At 51.1% G+C, this 23650-nt stretch overlaps 2 protein-coding genes across 2 annotated transcripts in view; one reads left to right on the plus strand and one right to left on the minus strand.

The window, feature by feature from the left end:
• The window catches only part of LOC147905437 (putative ion channel POLLUX), a 95354-nt gene that overhangs the window by 21971 nt on the left and 49733 nt on the right, over positions 1-23650 (minus strand). Inside the window, 4 exon segments of the mRNA XM_087372553.1 lie at positions 6254-6346; positions 6631-6825; positions 7142-7249; positions 7252-7401. Coding sequence (XP_087228679.1) covers positions 6254-6346; positions 6631-6825; positions 7142-7249; positions 7252-7401 — 546 coding nt within the window.
• Positions 1-23650, plus strand: part of LOC147905438 (uncharacterized) — a 115477-nt gene that overhangs the window by 3788 nt on the left and 88039 nt on the right. The window lies entirely within an intron of this gene.

Raw genomic sequence — 23650 nt, forward strand, 5'->3', positions numbered from 1 at the left:
AATTTTTGACGGATTTTTCCTCCAGGTATGCCCTAAATTTCAAAATCTGTTGCTGCGTTTTCTGCTGGGTACCTGGGTTAGCAAGGGTGGACAGATGTGAGGGAAAAGGAAGAAGAAAGGAGGGAGAGATTTCGAGATTCCTGAAAGAGCCTGTGAGAGAAGGCTGTAGGAAGCTGGAGAGAGAGCAGAAAGGTAGGAGAGAGAGGCGAAAAGGCTGCGAGGGAGGCGTAGAGGTGACGCCCAGGGCAGTACGGAAACAGGCGGGTGCAAGGAGAGGCTCAAAGGGCAGCGAACAGGCTGTGAACAGCCTGCGTAGAGGGTGCTTTTTTCGAAAAAAGCACCCCCTCCAAAGCTGGGGGGGCTTGGCCTTTTTTGGAAGCAGGGCTTCCAAATAAGGCTGCCCTGCTCCCTATATAGATGGGGCAGGGTACCAGCCTACCCACAGCCTTGCCTAGTGCCTTGAAGCTACTCCTCGCGTCGCGTGCCTGCCTGCGCCAGCCTGCTTCAGCCTGTTCGTACCTGCGCCAGCCTGCTTCAGCCACTGTACGCTGCCTACGTCAGCCATCGCCATCCATACGGCTCTACATCAGCACCGTACGGATCTGCAACTGCACCGTACAATCTGCGCCAGCCTGCGTCAGCAGCCGTACACTGCTTGCGTCAGCCATCGCCATCCGTACAGTACCTGCAGCAGCGAACCCTGCCTGCATCAGCACCTCTTGCTTCGAGCCGGTACCTGCAGACTGTACGGACGCCGTACAGCCACGTCAGCACCTGTACGGCCTCCGTCAGCAAACCGTACAGCCACGTCAGCAGCACGTTTGCTGCAGGATTTCGCACGTACATCCGGTAGCAGGTTCAGCGAGGTCTCGGGATTCGTGGGCTTCTGGTTCGCCAGTTTCCAGCATCTCTTTCCGACGGTATCTCTTGGGACGGTTTTCCTCTGCTCCATTCTCCTTTTCGCTTCGGTTCAGTCAGTTATTTCTCTCAGTTCGTATTCAAATCATATTTCAGTTATGTCTGATGCTGCAAATCCCGAGTTCACCATGGGAGAGCAGGATTTGGATTACACTTCTGTGGGAGAGAAGGATCAGGGTCTCTATGATGACCTGATAACCAAAAAGGCCTTCAGTGAATTTACGACTGCTCTAGATGGAAAATTTGAGCAGGTCAATGCAAATCAAACGGGGCTGACACAGCAACTCCAAGGGATTCAAGCAACTCTCACCCTTCTGGCTAGCACTGTGCAGGCACTCACGCATGTGGATGCCATGGCTTCAGTGCTAGGCCCGAATATAACTCCAGACCCTTTTCCGGGCGACCAAAAGTCTAGAACGAAGGAAGTAATTGACACTTGGTTACACAAGTGGCAGGTACACTTCCAGTTCCACCCATACCCAGATGAGAAGAAGATCCAGCTTGCAGCGGGGTTCATGTCAGGTAAAGCATTACTGTGGTGGAAGGAACTCCAGCCTAAGCCCGATACATGGACATATTTTGAAGGGGTCTTCAGGAAGGAGTTCCTGAAGAAGGAGGATGATTACGATATTGTTGGCAAGCTCAAAGCCCTCGATATGTCAAAATTAAACTTGACCTTTGAAGTTTATCTTCAAAGATTTCGGGATCTGCAAACCAGGGCCACTAAGATGGATCCAGTGACCTTGTTAGGTTTCTTCGTGGATGGTTTGCCAGACTCCTACAAGTTGCAGATAAAGAGCAACAAATGCACAATGTTGCAGGAGGCCATGACTTATGCACGCATATACGATGATACCATGGCCGGTACCAAAGCAACCACAGTTACCGACACGAGTGGAAAGAACAAACGCAAGTTCTTTCAGCATACGACTAGTATTGGGGAGACGAAGTCTACGGACAACGCCCCCGCACTCTGAGGCTCAAGAAAGAAGGACGATGCTTCTATTGCGAGGAGCGGGGCCACACAAAGAATGAGTGTCCTAAGTGCAAGAACCAAAAGTAAGTGCTAGGACCGAAGCTCCAGGCGGGTCCACGTACCGCAGCCAAGGGAGCGAACCAAGTCACGATGACAGGTATTTCAGTAAACGTCATTACCTGCCCACTCTCTTGTAATTGTACTTTCAATACTTCGTTGTTTGGTTCCCATGATCTTTTCCGAGTTTATGGAGAAGTTATGGACCAACAGGTTCACATTCTCTTTGATCCGGGCAGCTCTCACAATTTTGTTAATTACAAATTTGTGCAGAAGATGGGGCTGTCCATAGTACCTAGCGACCACACCTATGAGGTGCAGCTTCCAGCTGGGAAGCAGTTTTGGGATCGCAAGGTTGAAGCGCTTCCTATCCGGATTCAGGCCTACACGGGAGCTCTTACATGTTATGTTATGCATCTGGAGCATGTAGACTTGTTGATCGGGATAGAGTGGTTTAAAACCCACAATATTCAGATCGGATGGACGGAGCATACGCTTTCTTTTGTAGATAAGGACACCCAATTTTGTATTCAGTGTGATAAAATTCCCTCTTCTCAGGGGCCTATTGTATCTGCGATGCAGCTTCGGAATATATTAAACAATTCTCATTATGATGTCTATCAGTGTGTTTTGATTCCACTTTCTTCATTTGTTGTTTCTGTAATTAACAAGAATGAATTAAGTGTGTTTGAACACCGTGAATTGAGAATGCTGTTAGATAATTTTAAGGACGTATTCCCAGCTCAACTGCCGGAAGGTTTACCTCCAGAACGGGCAGTAGATCATCGCATAGACTTAGTCCCAGGGGCTCAACCTATCAGTGTACCACCTTATAGGATGAGCCAGGTAGAGGAGGATGAGTTAGCTACCCAGCTACAGGATTACCTGAATATGGGCTATATCCGCCCAAGTAAATCACCTTGGGGTGCACCTGTCCTCTTAAGAAAGAAGAAAGATTCTTTCTGGAGAATGTGTATAGATTATAAACGATTAAATGAAGTCACAATTAAGAACCGCTATCCTTTACCTCGTTCCGATGATTTGATAGACCGTTTGGCCGGAGCGAAGTATTTCACTAAGATTGATTTGCGTACGGGTTATCACCAAATCCGTATCTATGCTAAACACATAGATAGGACCGCATTCCGGACTAGGTATGGTCATTACGAGTTCCTCGTATTACCTTTTGGTTTTACCAATGCTCCTGCTACTTTCCAGCAGATGATGAACGATTTGTTCAGGGATTTTCTGGGCAAATTTGTTGTAGTGTTCTTAGATGACATCTTGGTATATAGTAAAACGCTTGAGGATCACATAGGACACCTCCGGGTTGTCTTAGTCGTTCTAAGACAGCATAAGCTTTATGCCAAGATGAGTAAATGTGACTTCTTTATGAAGGAGATCATTTACTTAGGACACAAGATTTCTTCTGAAGGTATTAGCATTGATCTGGATCGTATCCAGAAGGTTTTAGAATGGCCTATCCCTCAGACTGTGAAACAACTTCGTTCTTTCCTAGGATTTACGGTATTTCTTCGAAAGTCTGTGCGTGATTATTCACATATTACGGCACCCCTGACAAACATATTGAAAGGTCGTGGACGCAGGTCTACCCAGCCGATCTCTCGGAATGATGCAATGAACAAGGCTTTTGAAACCTTGAAGTTTTCTATCAAGGAAGCACCCGTTCTTGCATTACCCGATCCTACCCGGCCTTATGTTTTAGAGGCCGATGCGAGTGATTATGCGATTGGGGCAGCTCTATTCCAAGAGGGCAGACCTGTAGCTTTCGAGAGTAAGAAGCTCGACGACACTCAATATCGTTGGCCCACACTCGAGAAGGAACTTTATGCTGTAGTGTATGCTCTTAAGGTTTGGAGACACTACTTGTATGGTTCGAAGTTCCTTGTATTGACTGATCATCAGTCAATTAAGTATGTGTGTGATGGATTAGAATTGAGAGGAAGGAAAGCTAGATGGGCAGAATTAATGCAGGATTTTGATTTCGAAATATGTTATCGTAAGGGTTCCCTGAATAGTGTGGCGGATGCCTTAAGTCGAGTTAAGTTTGTAAATGCTTTGTCATTTACGGAAATATCCTCAGACCTATTTCAATCCTTGAGAGGGCTATACACAACTGATAGTCATTTCAGTTCTTATTGGCAGAGAGTCCAGGATGGGAGCTCCATGGTTGACCAGGACTCAGGGATTGTGCCACCTATGGTACAGGCGGAGGGAGGTCAGTGGATGATTAGGAACGGCTTGCTGTTCCGGAATGAAAATATTTGTGTGCCTGATGTTCTGGACCTTAAATCCAAGATTCTCTGGGAGTGTCATGATGCTCCTAGTGCTGGACGTCCGGGTATACATAGGACTCTGTCTCTTGTGAAGCATACCTTTTATTGGCCTAAGATGCGTGCATTTATAGAGAACTATGTAGTAGGTTGCCGGGTTTGTTAGGTTACTAAGGCAGAACGCCTTAGAAGCGCGGGCTTATTACAGCCATTACAGATTCTCGGTAATAAATGGGAAAGTATTTCCATGGATTTTATTACTGGTTTGCCTCGAACGCGCAAGGGTCATGACTCCATTTGGGTCATAGTCGACCGTTTGACAAAAATGGCTAGATTCTTACCTACTAGAACAACTATTTCAGCTGTTCAACTGGCCCACGAGTTTGTGGACCACTTGTTTAAGCTGTATGGTTTGCCATCTGACATAGTCAGTGACAGGGACTCAAAGTTTACAAGTAACTTTTGGACACTTGTATTTGAGAAGTTGGAAACTACTCTAAGTATGAGTTCCTCGGATCATGCACAATCCGATGGCAGTACAGAGAAGGTCAACCAGTTGGTTGAAGACATGCTTCGGGCATATGTATCTAAGAGACAGTCTTCATGGGAAGATTATCTACCTATGATTGAATTTGCTTACAACAGTGCAAAGCATTCTAGTACGGGTTATAGTCCTTTTATGCTTATGTACGGGTTTCAACCTAAGTCACCAGTTATGGTTGGATTAAAAGGGATTCAAAATGATGCTGCTAAGAACTTCTTGCTAGATATGCAGGAAATGTTGCAGTTTGCCAAGGAGTCTATTAGAAGTGCCCAAGATCGGGACAGATTTTATGCTAATAGACATCGTTCACCTAGAGAGTTCTATGAAGGAACGATGGTATATTTGCGAATTCCTAAGGAATCTAAAAGCCTAAGTACTGGTTTGGTTCCGAAATTATCCCCCAGATACTGTGGTCCTTTCAAGGTCATTAAAAGAATTGGACCAATTGCATATGGACTAGAATTGCCTCCTGATGTTAAAGTACATCCAGTCTTTCATGTCAGTCGACTGAAAGAAGTATTGGGTGCAGATGATCAACTTGTTTCTCCTCATGAGATTATAGAAGTTACGGATTTGACTTTTATTCCTCACGAACCTGAGTGTATTCTTGAATTTCGTGAAAGACAGATTCATAATCGTACTATCACGGAATACAAGATTAAGTGGAAGGATTGTGTTGAGGAGGATGCAACATGGGAGACATTACAAAACCTCCAAAGAACATTTCCCGATTTTTTAGCGAACTCAGGAGTGAGTTCTTAGAGGAGGGGGAGTATGTCATGTGCACGGATTGGTATCTGACGTGTACTAGGTACACAAGACTAGCTCAGGTTAGCCTGGGGAGGCTTAGAGCTAGGCAGGCTTGATTCTCGGGTTGAGTGGCAAGGGTACGAACTATTTATAGGTCTTCGCTATTTTTGGCGCCGGGGCCCAAGTCTATAAAAGAGGCCCAGGGGGTTCAGTTCTCAGTGTGCAGTTGGGAGCAAGTCTCATTCCCAGGTGCTAGGTCTGATCCTGCATTGAGTCGCGGACACGCGCCTGCATCTTAGCGTAGCCCAAGGCCCAGTGGCAGATCCAGGGCTTCACAGCGCCACCTGGTGGTATGGGACACCAGGCTGGTTTGGATCTGATTGGGAGTTCGTGCCAGTAGCTCAGCTCGTGGCTCGGAGGGGACATCTTCTGATTCGGGATCACATCCCGTAGATGTCATGGTTGGGTGGTGAGCAGCCTGCTCAGATTTGATGTTGTGTGTGGTTTGTTTGCAGATCAGGGGTTTCAGGAGTGCTGGGACGTGTCAGTCATGGCCATTTCAGATTCCTAACTGGCTATGCCATTGTTGTCTTGTAGTCATTAGGGGTCTCCTGGGTTTCATTGTATTTCGTAATATAGTAGAAGTACCCCTTTTTGACAAAAAATAAAACAAAATGCTGTTCCATTCTTTTTATGAGAAAAACGGCACAAAACCTGTATGTCCCGAATCAAAAGCAGAGTTGCAAGAGAACTAGAGTCTGCATTTACAACAGTGTCCTCTAATTTTTCATCTGCCAAAATCAATATCTGCCACAAACCAACAAATTCAAACTTAAGAATAATTCCCAGTTCATGGAAACCATAAATAATAGCAAGTGTGCCTGCGAACCACAATAAAATTGATTAGATATTCTAGGTACACTACTTGCAGCTAGACTTATGTTGTGCAATTGGAATAGAGGTGAGATCAAATCATCTTCCATCCTATATCAACTGATAGGCAGTTATAAAAAAAGACCACATGCAGTAACAATGTTTATAACAATTGCACTTATGAAAATGACACAAGGAGAGTGAAGTTATAAGCTCACAGAATCAAATTCTTCCAGAGGAAGACTTTCTAGATGCCGCCGAATAACTGTATTTCCCTCCCGGTGGACAAGTTCTATATTTTCTAAACTTTTTGGATCTAAATTTCCATAAAGCAGTTTCTTCTCTCTATCACTCTCTGGAACATCACTGAAAATCCAAAGCTCTGATCCAGGTGCAAGGAAAGCATCCAAAACCTGTTACAACATGGCTAAGAAATTATTGAAGTGAAGCATATGTCTGAATTGGTCAAATGTAACTAAATAAAGTCAAAAAATTGCCTTAACATTAATCTACTATAACAAACTGACAATCTTCAATCCAAATCCCTGCAATTGCACTTATTTCCAGTGGCTCTCAAGGTCACTATCAATTTCTCACATTTTATGGAACACATTAAGAGTCCATCAGAAGCTCATGTCATCTGTCAGCAGCGAGACTTAGTGACATCTAGACATTAACACGATTTGAAGGCATCCAGCAGTAGTATTCTGCAAGGAATCTTCCAGTCACCTTGATCATATCATGAATGTCCCGACGCCAACCACAGAAAAGAACCTTCTCAGGGACAGTTGGAGGAATAACAACTTTTGGTAGAGACCTTCTTTGCACCTGCAGCAGATGTGGGGAAGGGATGAGCGCACGGAAGATGTAGAGTCAGAAGCAATGCTCACCTTTATCATATCCTCAATGTCCCGTCGCCATCCACAAAGCAGAATCTTCTGTGGCTTCTTTTGTGAACGTTTGGCCTGTAATAAATGTGATTTTCTCACCTGAAACATCACCCACACTCATAAGCCTGAGATTTTTAAAAATTCAAGATAAAGAATAGGCATTGAATGATTTCAAAAGATTTTTTCAAAATGGTCTCTTCAGAATATATACAAAGTGGTCTCTAGCTAGCTGCTGCTCCTCCCTGCTCCCTTGCTGCCCCCTCTCCTTCAGCCCCTCCCTCAGCCCCCTCCCTCTGCCTCAGCCGCTCCCCCTCCCCCGCCCTCAGCCTCTCCCTTCCTCCCACTTCTCTCCCTCTCAGCCCGCCCCCTCACCTCTTAGCCCACTGCCCGCTCCCCTCCTCTCCCTCTCAGCCCGCCCCCTCCCCTCTCAGCCCGCTCCTCCCTGCCCTGCTCCCCCGCTCCCTCTACCCTGCTTCCCCGCTCCCTCTACCCCGCTCCCCTCACCCCCACCTCTACCCTTGCCCCCGCCTCTACCTCTCCCTTGCTCCCTCTACCCTGCTCCCCTCTCCCCCGCCTCTTCCCTCCCCCTACCCTTCTTCCGCCTCTACCCCTTCCCCCCACCTCTACCCTCCCCCTACCCTTCTCCCGCCCCTACCCCTTCCCCCCGCCTCTACACCCTTCCCCTCTACCCGCTCCCTGCCCCCGCCTCTACTTCCTTCTCCTCTACCTCCTTCTACCCTCTCCCGCTCAGCTGCTCCCTCCCCTCTCAGCCCGCTTCCCCTTCCTCGCTCCCCCGCTCACTCTACCCTGCTCCCTCCCCCCGCTTCTGCCTCAGCCCTCCTTCTACCCCGCTCCCTACCCTCGGCATTTTTCTTATTTCTTCCTGTCTCTCCCCTCTTCCTTCTCTTGCAGCGTTTTTTGGAGCGGAAGAAGCCCCAAAAATGTCCGAGTCGGCCTCCTCACCTCGATTGGTGATGGATATTCCGTCGAATGCTCTACCACGTTGCTCGCACGCATCTTCGGGTCTCACCCTTCCAAATCCCAAGCCAGAAACTGGATGCTTGCGGCTCTCCCCCCAGACCTCACTCCACGATTGTTAGATGTTCGTCTTCTGAGACGAGGTTTTTTCCAGGTTGTTTTTGACACTCCAAAGGCTACGAGCACTGTGCTCAAAGCTGAGTTTTTACACCAAGGACATAGGAAGATCTTCTTTGACGCCTTTGATATTGGTTTCGACCCAGTGGAGGTAGATAAGCAAATCTTTTCACTCTTCATTAGATTTCCCGGGCTTCCCCAGGTTTACCTTCGACTTCTCTCTGTTATTGGGGAGCATTTCGGTGCGGTTGCTCAGATCCCACCCCTCCCTGGGTTGCCATTGACTGCAGCAGAGGCAACCAAGGCTGATGGGGTACCTAGAGTTAGGGTCCTCTGTAAGAATCCTAACCTCACGATGGACCATGTTATGATCCAGCACCTGGATGGTTCCTTTTTTCACCAAAGAGTAGAGATTACAGGCAGACAGGACCAGTGCTGGATATGCAGGACCATTGGACACTTTGCCAAGGATTGCCCTAGGAAGAAGAAAAGGCCCAAGAAGCCCTCTGGTACAGCTACTGTCCCATGGCTTCGACAAGGGGGTGGTACAGGTCCAGCACCTGCTCCTCGGCCTCGACAGGGGGTGATACAGGTCCAGCACCTCCTCCTCGACCTCCGCATGGCGGTCCTCCTCGGGATGGTGGTGGTGCAAGTCCAACACCTGCTCCTCGGCCTCGATAGAGGGGTGGTACGGGTCCAGCACCTGCTCCTCAACCTCCACATGGCGGTCCTCCTCAGGATGGTGGTATAGCTCCTACTTGCCAGAGTGCTCCTCCACTGAGCGCTCCTTTGATACTGTCACCTTCTACGTCAGGTGCCTCACGACCTTCTACCTCAGGGGCACTCGACGCATACCACTGGGTTCCGGTTCGTGTGCAGATCCCTCCTTCAGTTCATGAGGATACACTAGTGGACTCTGCTTCACCTCGGGCTGTCCCTCCAGTCTTACCTCGCATAGTCCGAGACGCTTCAGCTTCAACCTCCTCCTCGGTTACAGCTTCTTCCCTAGAACCAGCGGTGCCAGACACTCTCCTTGAGGCAGTAGAGGTCTCCGCAGCTGGGCAGACACAGGATCAAGAGCAGTCCTCATTTCCTCCCTTGGGTAGGGGGAAAGGGATGGTTTACACCATTGATCCTCTTCCCTCAGAAGAGATCCTTCGCACTCCGGTGTCTGGCTTGATTGATAGGAACTCATTTTTAGCCCTAGTAGATGCTTCAGATTTCCTAGAGGAGTAGTTTGTGCCCTCTACTTTTGGTGAGCCAGTGATTCTGTTGACAGGGCTTCTTCTTCAGGTGGCAGGGTTCTTTCCCCTATTGATTTTCCACCACTTGGTTCCATTCCTTGCTCCTCAAGCAGGAGGTCTTCCCTTGTTGAGGGGTTTGTTTCCGCTACTAGGTCGGGTAAGGTGTTCCACTCTACATCCTCCCTTTGATGAGGATTATTAGTTGGAACATACAGGGCCTAGGTGCCGTCCCACATCATCGCCGTAGAGTCCCGTCCGGGATCAGCTTCATCTAGGTGTTACTGGGGGCTCCATTGATATCTTATTTATTCAAGAGCACAAACTGGATTCTAGAGATTGTGCCAAGTCAGGCAAGTTGCTTTCTGGCCATACTTTTTGGTCGCCTGCCTTGGCCACCACCAGGGGGGGCACTTCTATTTCAGTTTTGCAGTCGGTTCTCCCATTAGTTGTTGGACACGGAGTCATTATTCCCTCTAGGGCTCAGTGGATTATTCTCTTGATTGGAGGGCGTAAGGTTGGTTTCCTTAACCTGTATGACATTAGAGGGGAACGTGTCATTATGTGGAAGGATTTGCTCTCCTGGGCCTCCATTGCGGATTCATGGGTGATTGGAGGTGACTTTAACATGGTCGAGTTACCGTCAGACAAAAAGGAGGTAGAGAAGGAGGACTTCACTCTTTGGAGAGAGCAGCTTGGGATGCCTTCCTTTTTTTTTTTTTTTTTCAAGAAAGAGACTTCTATTAAGTAAGAGAAAAAACCCGCGAGAGCAAGCTCAAAGCGGAATACATCATGAAATCATGAGGATAAATAAAACCCCCTCATAGTGAGGTGGAAAATAACCAAGGCTGAGGCTGAAAGTGCCACCTCAACCCTGTAGTAATCTCAGAGAAGAAAGGAGAATCCTTCCATTCCCTGAAGAAAGAAGCCCTCCTAGCTGAGGCTGCACGGGAGTCTCCCTGCATACTCGTCCATACGGCCATCAAAGTATGTACGGTGTCTGTCCAGATACTAGCGAACGTGTGCGAGGGATGAACCTGAGTACCCTCCAAAGCCTCTGTGCATCTGGCTCTCCAGATATGCCAGGATGCTATGCTCGCTAGAATCTCTCAAGAAGTATCCACAGAGGCATGTACAGCTGTAAAAGGAAGGTGTGGTACCACATCCAATGAATAGGATTCAATCTGATGACGTCAAACTGAAATGGCCCGAGAGGAGTCAAATCTCTCATAGAATACCTGAGGCCCTGTAAGCGAAAGCCAAGCCATTGAGCCCCATGTCATAAAGAATGGGGAGTGGGCAAAGTGATTGAAAATCCTGGCTACCCCCATCCAAATCATCCTCGCCTGCCTGCAATCCCATAAGCAATGTTGAATAGTCTCCGAAGCTGAGAGGCAACGAGGGCAAGTAGGGTCGGCTCCGAACCTAGATCTCCAAAGGTTCACTGCAATCCCACCATGGATAGAGAGCCAGAAGAAGATAGTGATCTTCCTATTCTGTGGGATTTCCAGAGTCTCCTCCAGAAGCACCTCTGCAGATCTGCAATGATATCAAATGTCTCCCAATGAGGAACTCTGGAAGGTCTCCAACCTCTACTACTGAGCTGAAATCTCCTAGCATTACTGACCGTGTAACAAAAGAAGGGGATGCTCTTCTCTTGATGCCCTGCGTCAATCCACTCCCACTCTCCGGGGTCCCACTGCAAATACCTAATGGGAAGTCCCCCATAGAGCCAAAGCCTCCAAGACCCGGTGGAGAGTAGCCAGGGGTCTGGGTCTAGGAACCACTCTGAATATGATCCCTACACCAAAAGACCTACAACCCTGATAGGCTGAAAAGCAGACTCAAGCAAGATGTCCTCTGTGGACCTGAGCAATCTGCCACCATCCTGCACATTAAAAACTAAAGCATCCTCCTGTGCATCTCGAAAGGCCAAAACCTGAAGCGGAACACCGCCTCTCGTAGAAGAACCTACCCAAGTGGAGCAAGTGAGTGGCATATCATCTCTGTCTACCCAAACCTCTGGAAGGGCTGCCTCAATCTGCAAGATCCTCCCTTTACTCCCTCTGAGATGTCCTGTCAACCTTGATTTGGTCTCCTCTGGAAGCCTGCGGAAAGCTTTCCAAGACCCCATAGATGATGCAGGTCCCCTCTCCCACCTGGACCACTGCATGTAGAGTGAGGCACCCAGTGGTCTGCCATGATCATCTAAAATACTGTCATTCCACATGATGGGTTGCCTATCAATCTCTTCACGAGAGGAAGGAGGAATCCTCCGAAGAGTGCTCCTAAAACTGGCCCAAGCTTTCAGAATGACAACCATGAGAGGGGACGAAGGTGATCTGAGGTGTGCTGTGGTGAAGATCCACCTAATACTGCTCATCCAATCTCCTCCTGAAGAAGGTGTGCACCTTTGTATGCTGCTAATAAGAAAGTCCTTCCACGGTTCCTGCCCTGGCATAAGTCCTCGCACCACCATCTTGCATAGTAAAGCTCTGCACTGTAAATCTGGATCAATAATATTGAGACCCCCTTCCTGTGTAGGGAGGATGAGGGTCTCCCACGCCACCCTGGCTAAGGCATCTGCTGTGCCATCAAGCCCACTCCAAAGAAAGTTTTTGATCGGTCCCCTGAGCTGAATGATGCAGTCCCTAGAACGGCACCAGCATGAACAAACAAGCCAGGCCGTGGGCAAGAGGACCTGGTTGACCACCACAACTCTAGAGGCAAGATCCAGCTTGGCTGAGCTCCAAAAAAGCAGCTTTCTCCTGATGCTCTCCAACACGGGAGCAAACTGCTGTGTGGAAGAAATATCCAAGCCGACCTGGCAGCCCAAATACCTGACAGGCACACCCCTCTGAACCCAAGTGAATCCTATGTCAAGCCCCCAAACTGGAGTGTCCTCATCACTGATCCAAAATCCATTGGATTTACGCCAATTTATTTGCGCCCCTGCCGCCAAGCAAAATAAATCCAATGCTGTCCTGAAAGAAGTGAGCATCTGTGGAGTGGCATCCAAGTAAACTGCTGTGTCATCTACCAATTCACTGTCAAGTAGCTCCTCTTCCCTTCTGATGGGAAGTCTCAGCCCAAAGATGTCAGCTTGAGATCTAACATAGATACTCATAGCTTTGGCCACGAACAAAAAAAGGAAAGGAGCAAGGGGGCATCCCTAATGGACTGACCTCGAAATCTGAAATCTCTCACCCCTTACCCTACCAATAAGTACCTGGTTGTGGGCTGATCTGTACAAAGAGGAAACACCCTGATCCAAGCATCAGTAAAGCCAAAACGTAGAAGGGTGCCCTCCAAAAAACCCCAAACTACTCTGTCATAAGCTTTCTCAAAATCCAAAAGTAGAATGGCTAGATTCTGGCCACTCTGCATGGCCCACTCTGAAGCTTCCCAGAAAGAGAAAATGTTATAAAAAATGCTTCTGCCATGCACAAATCCCGTCTGAGTGTCATGAATAAGATCAGGGAGAAGGGGCTGCAATCGGAGGCTGATTGCCTTAGCCAGAATCTTGTAACAAGTCCCCAGCAATGTGATAGGCCTCCATTGGGACACTAGATTTCTACAACCTCCTTTCGGGATAAGGTGGATGAGACCCTCTGTAAGCGACCCAGGAATCTCGCCAGAGTCCCAAATGGCCTGCAGGGCTGAAGTATCACGTCTGAGAATATCTCGTCTCTTGGTACAAGAACCTGAGAGGTAGAAGTCGCTAATACCAGAAAGGGCAGCAGCTACATGTGATGGATATGGCTGCCCACCCTGGACATGAGAAACCCATATCTACAGGGCTGCCTCTGTAAGGTCCTCCTCTGTGTACAAGGCATCTAGAATCCTGATGTTGACAGACCCGCCTCTCAAGTGAGGCTCTGAGATAGCCAACACAACAGGAAAGTGGTCTGAAGTGAAAACCCCAGCAGCAGTGCATACCGATCCACCTTTGTCTAGTGCCCAATCATCTACATAGAATCTGTCAATGCGTGCATGAATAGGCATCTGCTGCCTCATGTTCGACCAAGAGAACAGGAGGGAATGTGGCTGAATAAGAAAGGCATCGTCCAACCAAGTCTCTCTGCCACAGTAATGAAAAAGGAAGGCATCCCAAGCTGCTCTCTCCAAAGAGTGAAGTCGTATTGTGTTGGCATTGAGTTTTGGCAGACCCAAGAGGGAATATGCATGTCACAGACAAAGTATGCTAAAGGTCTCTTGTAGAAATTTAAGATGGAAGAAAGCAATCATGTGGCTACTCCATTGGAAAAAGGACTCAAACTCACTAAGCATGAGAAGGCTGAAAAGTTTGATGGCACACTTTACAGGAAGTTGGTTGGCAGTCTCATTTATTTATGCTCCACTAGGCCAGACATTGCCTATGCTACAGGGTTGCTGAGTCAGTTTATGCATTGTCCTACTGTTACGCATTGGAATGTAACCAAAAGAGTTCTCAGATATGTGCATGGCACTCTCTCTTATGGTTTGCATTATGCTTCATCTTGTGACATTTCTCTGAGTGGTTTCATAGACTCAGACTAGTCAGGGGACATTGATGATAGAAGATCCACCTCCAGCTATTGCTTCTCATTGGGTTCAGCTTGTATCGCTTGGCTCAGTAAGCTTTTGCATGACTTGCATCATGCGCAGGATGGTGATGCAATTTCTATCCTTTGTGACAACCGGAGTTGCCATTGGCAACAATCCTGTCTTTCATGCTCGCATAAAACACATTGAATTACTACAAACGGGTTTGTATTTCAGATGGCTTCATTGACCTTATCTATTATTCCACTAAGGACACTGTGGCAACTATCTTCACCAGAAGCCTATCCGCACCTCTTTTCACACGTCATCGACATGGCTTAGGAATTAGAGACATTAAAACAATGTCAAGGGGGTTGTAAAATGACATTGTTTCTTTATACTCCCATAGGTTGCTACATCTACACATGGATGAATTTGTGGAACCATGGTACTTTAGATACAACAAGTACTTATGAGATCATTCCAGAGTACTTCAGCCATATCATTGAGGGGAGATTTGTAGACACATACAATGATATGGTGGTGTAGGATAGAGTACGACTTAGTCTATTTCAGTGGGATACTATATATACCAAGTACTTGTACTTCATTTCTATTGAGCATTCTATTGGAGTTTCTGTGTCACCACTTCTTGTTCACTTGTGTTCACAACCTTTCTCCACTTGCTCCTTCACTTCCATCTTTGGAAAGCTCATTAGTGAACATCCCACTATGATCTGGCCCATGAAGAACTTCGGCCAGAGACTCCCAACAGTGACACGTCCAATGGGTGATATCCTTGGGTTACGTGCAGGGGATCGAGGCCAGCATTCACTACCTCCATTTGGCACATCCCAACCTCATGGGGATGCTTTTGGGAGAGCCTGTCCCTCCAGCACCTATTTCTCAGCTCTATTTCAGCACAATGCCTATGAGATGAGTTGGCCTCGATCTCAGATAGGAGGCTCTACATAGAGTCGAGACCACCCCAAATGCAGCCTGGACAGCAAATGCACCCTAGATAGATTTATGTGGAAGGACGCAACATGCCAAAAGTTTGAGGGCTGAGTGGAACATTGATGTTGCATTGTCAAATCAGCACCATGCCTATGCGGTCCTACCATCTAAGGTAACTTGTCTTTCTTACATTATGGCAAGGACTTGGTTGGACAAGTGTGTGGTAGTCACTTAAAAGATATTTTAGCAGACCACAGATTCAAAGGAGAAACTAATAAGAGAGAAGAGTGACTCTCAGCTTTGGAAGGATATTTCAGACTATATCCAATGGATGATGAGGGCAAGAGTCTTTATGATGGCATGCACCATGCTCACTCCTGGTTGAAGATGAGGATTTCATCTTGGAAGCCTTACACATGGGCAGTTTTCAAAGATCTCATGGGTGTCATGGTCAGAAGGAAACTATAGTGGTACGGCCCGGGGTTGAAGGCCTTACATGTAAGGACTAAAGATCCCTGGAATGTTGAGGAAGCACAATGACTTCTAGAACTGTTTAAGCTTGAATATAGCATCTATAATGAAGATGATTTTCAGTTTATTGCATTTGGGAAAGACGACAGAGCCAGAGATGCAATGGATATATGGAAAAGCAATGAATGCTCCAAATGTAGGCAAAAAGGGACAAGGCATAAAGAGGTGTGCAAAGTAGACTCCATAGAGACAAGCAATGGTGTCACAAGGATGTGAATTTCTAGCTGGGAATATGAAATCTAGGTGTGAATACCTTTAGCCTTAAATGGGCAAGGCCTAGCCTTGGGTTGTAAGGTGCCTAGAACTAATTGTGCCTTGGCGGTGTATTTAATACTTGGTCCTTTAGAGTGGTCCAAATAGGGACCAAAGGGGCAAATTGAAATGTGGGTGCCACGTGGTACTTTCTTTGCCGAAAAAACAGTGCTAATTATATTACTTCGAGAACAAGATACAAAAGGTCAGCTTGTAGCTGACGGGCTGCGTTCACAAATCGGACACAGCCCTAAAAGGTAACAAAATAAATCATACTCTCACGGAGGGATAAGACGAGTGTGAATGAACAGCCATCGGGGTGGTGAGTAGTGCCACCGAAGGCCCTGCGAAGTCTGCTCGAAGAAGAGGCCCTGTGTGTCCCAAGCCCGGAGGAAGCGTCTCCGCTTCTCCTGACCGGCCCGAGAATCTCCCTGAATCTGGTCCCACTGGCCTCTGAGGGTATGAATAATCTCGCTCCAAATCTCCGTCATGATTTGGGTAGTCGATAAGGAGGTGCCACCGAGGATCTGCGCGCAGCGCGAGGTCCAGATGTGCCACCCTGCAATGCTGCTAATAATCTCCCAGACTGGCTGCCTCTCCCGAACTCCTGTATCAGCCTTTGCTAGGTGCTGCGGGATACCCTCGAGCGGCCCCCACGTCCCCTGTGTGATAAGGAAAGTGGGGTCCTGCTGGCATGCCTCGAATAAGTGATGAAGACCAAGTGCGGTGCTGCACCAACAGAACGTGCCCCAAGTGATCAATCCTAGCTCTGGTGCTGCGCGAGTAAGAATCCCGAAAGTCCACCTCCACACTTCCTGGGCGCGAGTGCAGCTCCACAGGCAGTGTTTTGGTGACTCCTCATCCTCATGGCAAATCTGACAGCATCCGTCCTGGCCTATCTGCCGCAACCAGCTCCCCACTGGAAGACCTTTGTGGGCAAGAAGCCACAGGAAGTATGAGATCTTCCGTGGCCGCCAACTCTCCCACAAGGCCTTCCAGAATGCCTGCAAAAAGAACCTGGAAATACCCTGTGCATACCAGCTGGGCCGCTGGGTGGGGGGGCGGCTCTGCATCCTCCCAAGAACTCGCCTGCCCAAAGTCATGCTGTAGGTGAAGAAGGAGGTCGGCCCCTGTCCTGTCACAATCTCTGGCCACCACCACTCTCCTGGGTCCCAATCAAGCTCTGACAAGGCCCGCCCCTCCCAGAGCCAGAGACGCCAAAGCTGCATCTGGTCTTGCTCGATGCTAGGATCCGTACGCCAGACCTTTCCCAAAAGGCCTACAACCCGAACCCTCTGCCATGGGAGTAGGGGGTCGATGAGCGCATCCTCTCTCCTGAGTCGTCCATCCCCAAAAACCGCGAAGGAGATAGAGGAGTCATCCAAACGTCCTGCGATCACCAGTGGGATGCCACGGGGGGTGAACTGTCCCAGCCAACGGGCGTCACCAGGCATGAGGACCTGAGGCTCAGGTGGAACCAACCAATCAGCTGGGATCGCGCCGTCGATCTCCGTGCGTCTCGCCTGGGCTCCACGTGCACCTCCAGCTGCGTCTGCAAGATCAGCCGTCTCCAGATGTCTGTACGTATCCCTCCAAACTCGAAGGGACCGGGCTGGCCCCCTCATCCAGCCATCCCACCTGATATGTGATCTCTCCCCCAACTGAAGGCCCTCGGCATCTCTGACCTGACCGTTCCAGATAAGCGGCTGGCGATCGATCTCCTCCTGACAGCTAGGAGGGGACTGAATGAGACTAAGGCGGAGCCGCCTCCAAACCATGAGGAGGCTACGAACGAGTGGGGAACGGGGCTGAGTGAGCGGGGTGGAAGTGAAGATCCACCTGAGGGACGGTAGCCACTCTCCACCTCGGCGCGGGACACAAGAACCGACTCCCTGCTGAAGTAACCTCTTCCACGTCTGCCCCCCCGGGGTCAAACCGCGGATGACAAGCTTGCCTAACAAGGCCTGACTCTGAAGCTCTGCATCGATGACCCCCAGGCCACCCTCAGCCTGCGGAAGAATGACTGTCTGCCAAGCAACCCTGGCTCTGGTATCTCTGAGACCATCCTCCCCGGACCAAAGGAAGTTCCGAACCAGCCTCCTGAGCTGTGCCACGCTGGATCTCGAGAAACACCCATACCAAGCCGTGGCTAGGAGGACCTGGTTAACTACCAGGGCACGACCTGCAAGGGAAAGCTTAGCAGTGCTCCAGAAAGCCAGCTTCAGTCGGATGGAGTCTAGCACCGGGAGAAACTGCTGAGCTGGCGTGATGTCTAGGCCAACCTGAAAACCAAGGTATCTAGCTGTCTGTCCCCGTGGGATCCATCTAAAACCCAAAAACCTCCCCCACTGAGAACACGCCCCGGGGTCTGTGAGAAAACCAACTGATTTGTTCCAGTTGATTTTCGCACCAGCGGCCGAGCAGAAGACCTCCAGGGCCATCCGCACCCTCTCTAGCATCCTCTCATCGTCCTGGACATACAGGGCTGTATCATCTGCGTACTCCGAGTCCAAAAGCTCCGTGTCCTCCCGGAGTGGAAGGCGAACACCCCTGATCCCTGTAGACCTCGCTCGAAGGTAGTAAGTCATAGCCTCGGCGAAGAAGAGAAACAGGTAAGGAGCGGCAGCCCTGACGCACTAATCTCTCCAAGCTAAAGCGCTCACCCATCCTGCCTCCAATGATGACCCTGCTAGAAGCTGTCCTGTACAAAGCTGAGATACCCTGAATCCAACCTGCTGGGAAACCTAGCCGCTCCAGAGTCCCCTCCAAAAAGGACCAGTCCACTCGATCGTAGGCCTTCTCAAAGTCAAGAAGTAGAATGGCAAGGTGTGATCCGCTGTGCTGAGCCCACTCCGCCGCCTCTGAAAAGGTGAAGACATTATCCAGGATACTGCGATCCTAGACAAAGCCTGTCTGAGTGTCATGGATGAGGTCTGGGAGTAGAGGCCGAACTCTGGCGCTGATCATCTTGGCGAGGATTTTGTAGGCAATGGTAAGGAGAGTGATCGGGCGCCACTGACGGATCTCCTGTCTATCTCCTCCCATCGGGATGAGGCAAATCAGTCCCGAGGAAAGGCTCTCTGGCATCTGACCGCTGCTGAAAATCCTCTGCAGAGCTGCAAGGAGGGGCTGATGGATCTGGTCCCAGAAGGAGGTGAAGAATGACCGGGATAGCCCATCCTCACCTGGGCATTTCTGTCCGTCGATGGCCATCAAGGCCTCCAACATCTCATCCATGGTGAACGGTGCCAACAACGTCGCCTGCATGCTAGGCTGGACCAGGGATGGAGTGTGCCTCCACACCTCCTCACGGGCACGTCGAGTACGAGGGGCAAGCGGCTCCTGCTGGAAGAGGGTCCTGTAGAAGTCAGTGGCCAACCCCAAGACCTCCCCCGGATCCGTAACGATGTGACCATCCGCTGTCCTGAGACTCCGAAGCTGATCACCTGGCAGCTCTCTGGCCATGCGTCCTGAAGAACTCCCTGCACATCCAGTCACCCTTCCGGGCCCAGAAGGAGAGAGAGGCGTGATAGGAAAACTCTGAGCGACGCTGGAGTGTCTCCTCTAGAAGGGATCTGGCTCGAAGGGCCTGGATCCGAAGCTCCTCCGAGCCCGGGGAAGCCTGCTGGAGTCGCTGAATGGAGGCGAGGTCCCTCCGAAGAGCTCTCTCTCTGCCCCACCAATCCTGTCGAACCTGTAGGGCTGCGAGCTGGCAGATCTGGCTGGACTCCTGCAAAGCCTGCGCCACCGAGCCAACCAGATCCACGCACTCGCCCCAGTCTCTGTCCCAAAGACTGCAAATACTGCTGCGCACATCCTCCCTCGAGAAAATGGAGTCAGGAATCCGGCATGAGCGGGGGGGAAGGGACTGAGCTGCCGAATCTAATGATAAGAACACAGGCGCATGGTCGGACAGTGTCGTCCCTGGAACTATATCCGCCTGACCGCCTCTGCCGATGGCCCAATCACTAACATAAAATCTATCCAGCCTCTCCAGGAGTCTGTCTCCTTCCCTGCGGAAGCCCCACGAAAAGTCCAAGCTCCCGTGCCAGCGTCGGAAGGACGGGTCTCGCCAACTGTCCCTTCCTCCTGTCGCAAAGATAAAAGAGTCCCAAGCTGACTGCTCTGCCTGAGACATACCTGTAAACTCCGGTCCTCTGCCCTGCTGGTCCTCCAAGGTCTCCAGATTGTTGAAGTCACCTCCAACAATCCAGGAATCCATGTCTGGGAGAATCCCTGTAAGTGTCCTCCAGAAGGTGGCTCTACAACGGAGATCTGTGGGAGCATAAATGTTGAGGACTCCAACTCTGGATCCCTCCAGTTCCAGGCCTACCCAAAGGGCACGGCCTGGTATCAGCGTGCCATGACCGAAAACTCCCTGGGCTAGCTGCTCGCCCACGGAGGTACAAACACCACCACTCCTCCCCAGTGCGCCGATCGAGGGCTCCCAATAAGTGTGAGAACGTCCAGGGAGAATCTTCCCGCATCTGCGGGAGTGAGCCGCAGAAAGCTTGTGCTCCTGGAGCAGAAGTACATCCAAACGACCTATCACTGCTGGCTGAAGTTCCTGTCTCAAAATGAGCTTCCTAGGACCACGGGTTCCAGAAGAGTGAAACCCGTTCACATTCCAGGAAACGAGGTGTAGGCTCATGGTGAGGGCTGGGAGGCTGCGAACAGCTGTCTGCTCGCGGTCAAAGTCGAAGAAGAAGCTGACATCTCGGAGTGGAGGCGCTGACGCTTATGGGAAGGTTTGGAGGGGGAGGCAGGGTCATCCTGCCCGTCCTTCAACACCTTCAGCAAAGGCGAGAGGCCTTTGGTACCATGAACAAAAGCTTTCTCGAGCCAGCTCGAGATCTCTGAGGTGGTCATGCCGTAGAAAGCGCGGAGTTTCTGAGGGGTCCAGGCTTTGACATCTTGGGGGAGGGGCCAAGACAGGGGGGGCCTGAGAATCACAATCAGTCTGAAGCGTTTGGCGGCGCAACGCCACCGCAGGCGCACGTCACCCTCGGACCACTGAGTCTCGAGAAGCTGCCCACCGGACGGGCCTATCCAGGAGCAAACCTGAGCATGTGTCTGCTCCCTGAGAGCCTCCCAGACCGAGTCGTCTGTCCAGGTCTCGGTGCCGTCGCTAAGGAACGTGAAAGCAAAGCTAGGGCCATCCCTGGGGGCCAAGGCGGCTATCTTCCCATCCGCCCCTTTGCGGAGCAGGAAGATACTGATGTCGAGGCAAGCAGGGAAAGTCCCGAGGTCGGCCACATCCAAGTAGTCCTAGGGGCCAGATCTGTAAAAGTCGCGGGGGAGCTCTCTCTCCTGAAGCTGAGGCCCGTCGGAGTCTGCTACTGAGGGGCTAGTGGACAGAGAAGCCTGCTCCGGTGAAGGTGTAGACTCAGGGTGTCCTGCCAGTGGAGGGGGAGGGGGAGGAGGCTGGGGAATAGGCAACACAGACTCCTCAGGGGCGACTAGTGGAGGAGGAGGAGGAGGAGGGGGAGCGGGGGCTGCCCTCGGCTGAGGAACCGTCGGTGCAACTAGCTCTGCGGGAGAGCTGAAAGAGGCGGGGGGGGGGAGGGATGGGGATGCATCTGGAACTGGGGCTGAGAAGGAGGGGGAGAAGACTGAGGAGGACGAGGAGGGGGCTGAAGCTGCGGGTCGGGAGAAATGGGGTGCAGATGGGGGATGGCCTGGGGCTGAATGGGAAGAGGCTGGGGAGAGGAGGAGAGGGGGACCTGAGTCTGTGGAGGGCGGGCTACCGTCGAAGAAGATGCTCTCCCAGGTCCCTGGGGCGGCTGCCTGTCAGGTCTCTGAGGTGCAGCTGTAGATTGGGTAACCTCAGCCTCTTTGCCTTTATCAGAAATCTTCTTGTTCTTTCCTCTTTTCCTTCTAACCTCAGTCCAGCCGCCAGCTAACTCTGGTCCGGGCTCCGGCTGCCTCTGCTCCTCCTGGCGTGGCTGCCCGGAGGGGGGGGGAGGGGGCGGAGAGGGGGGGGCGGGGGGGGTCGAGAAGAGCTGGCGAAGCGTGGACAAACAGCCGCCAGGTGCCCGAAGCCGTGACACCTCAAACACTGCCCTGGCTGTCCGGTGACTACCATGCTCTGGGTGATGCCGCCGGCATCTGTCACGATCTCGATCACTGTCGGAAGAGTCGCAGGATCCGCCACAGCCACACGGACTCGGGGGGCTCCTGCCGTAGTCACCGCATCGGCGAAAGTATCGTGCATAACCCAGCCAAAGTGGGAGCCCAGGTCCCTGACAATCGGCCGTAGCTCAACAGCAAGACCTGGAAAAACTAGCGTCACTGGATGACGAGGTATACGGAACCGAGCATCAAAATCCGCTGCGCTAAATCCGCGGTACCACGGGACTATCATGACAATCTTTCCATCCACAGTCGTGGGGGAGCCAGCAATCAGGTTGCTCGCCGCTTTCGCATTGGAGAGTTTGAGCCAGAAGATGCCCCTTCCCATAAGGGCCACCTCCTCAATATGGCCGTCCTCTAGCATGAGGGTGGACTGAAGCCAGTCCCTGATGGCTGATCTGGAGGGGGAATGTCCAATGACTCTGCCATAAACAGAGGTAAGGGCAAAGTCATTTGCAACCTCCTGAACCCGAGATGATAATTGCTCTGTCAGGATGACGCGGTAGGCATCTGGAGAGGGAGGGTCCGTCTGGGCCTCCGGTTCCGGGCAAGGGGCCGCCATACCGCCAAGACAAACTGCGAGGCTTCCGATGAGGAAAAGGCTGCCACCCAAAAAAGGGGGGGGGGTAGATGCGGGAGGGTGGAGCCTGGGTGTGGCGGGAAGGATGGAGGGCGGGGGGCGGAGGAAGCGGGATGGGGGGGGCAGGAAGCGGAGATGGCGCGGGGTGGAGGAGTGGGGGCGGGGATCGGGGGCGATGGAGAGGAGGCGGGAACGGAAGCGGGGGCGGGGGAGAGGCGGAGTGGGGCGAGAGGCGGACGGGGGGCGGGGGGAGGGGGAAAAAAAAAAAAAAGAGAAGGGGCGGGGGACGGAGAGCGGGAAGGGGAGACGGGGGTGAAATGGAGGGGGGGCGGTGAGGCGAAAGGGGGCGAGGGCGGGGGGCGAGGGGTGGGTGGCGGAGCGGGAGGCGGGGGGGTGTGAGTGGAGCGGAAGCGGGGAGGGGTGGAGCGGGGGGGGAAGGGGAGAGACGGAGCGGGGGGGGGGGGTGAGCGTGGCGAGGGGGGGCGGAGCGAGGCGGGGAGGGTGAGGCGGGGTGAGGGGGTGAGCGGGGGTGAGGCGGGGTTGCGAGGAGGGTGAGCGGAGGTGCGAGGGGGGGTGAGGCGGAGGTGAGCGGGGATGGCGAGGGAGGGCGCAGCGGCAGCGGGTGAGGGGGAGGTGAAGCCGAGGCGAGGAGGAGGAGGGCTAGGGGAGGTAGAGGTACGGAGGGGGAGGGGGAAGCTCGCAGGAGCTTACGGGTCCACGTGGTACTTTCTAAAATCCGAAGTTCCTACATTCATGGAAATGGAAACAGCCAGGAGGCTTCTAGATGGACAGATCGTGTCGCGTGAGCGTGGAGTAGTAGTATGAAGCACTTTCATACGTCAAATTTTGCCAGGACCTGCATGTCACGGGTGGATCCAAGGCTGTGAAGAACAGTTGTGAAGAATGAAAAATGAGGTAATATATATATACAAATGGTATTCTAATATGAAAGATGAGTTTGAAAATTTAATTAAACTTTTCAATCTCTATTTTGAATATGAAAATTTCAAGATCTCATTGTAAAGCTAGTCTAATG

This window comes from Dipteris shenzhenensis, chromosome 1 (assembly GCF_047967505.1).
Source record: "Dipteris shenzhenensis isolate YYH24624 ecotype China chromosome 1, Dip_SZ_1.0, whole genome shotgun sequence".
NCBI classification, from domain to species: domain Eukaryota; kingdom Viridiplantae; phylum Streptophyta; class Polypodiopsida; order Gleicheniales; family Dipteridaceae; genus Dipteris; species Dipteris shenzhenensis.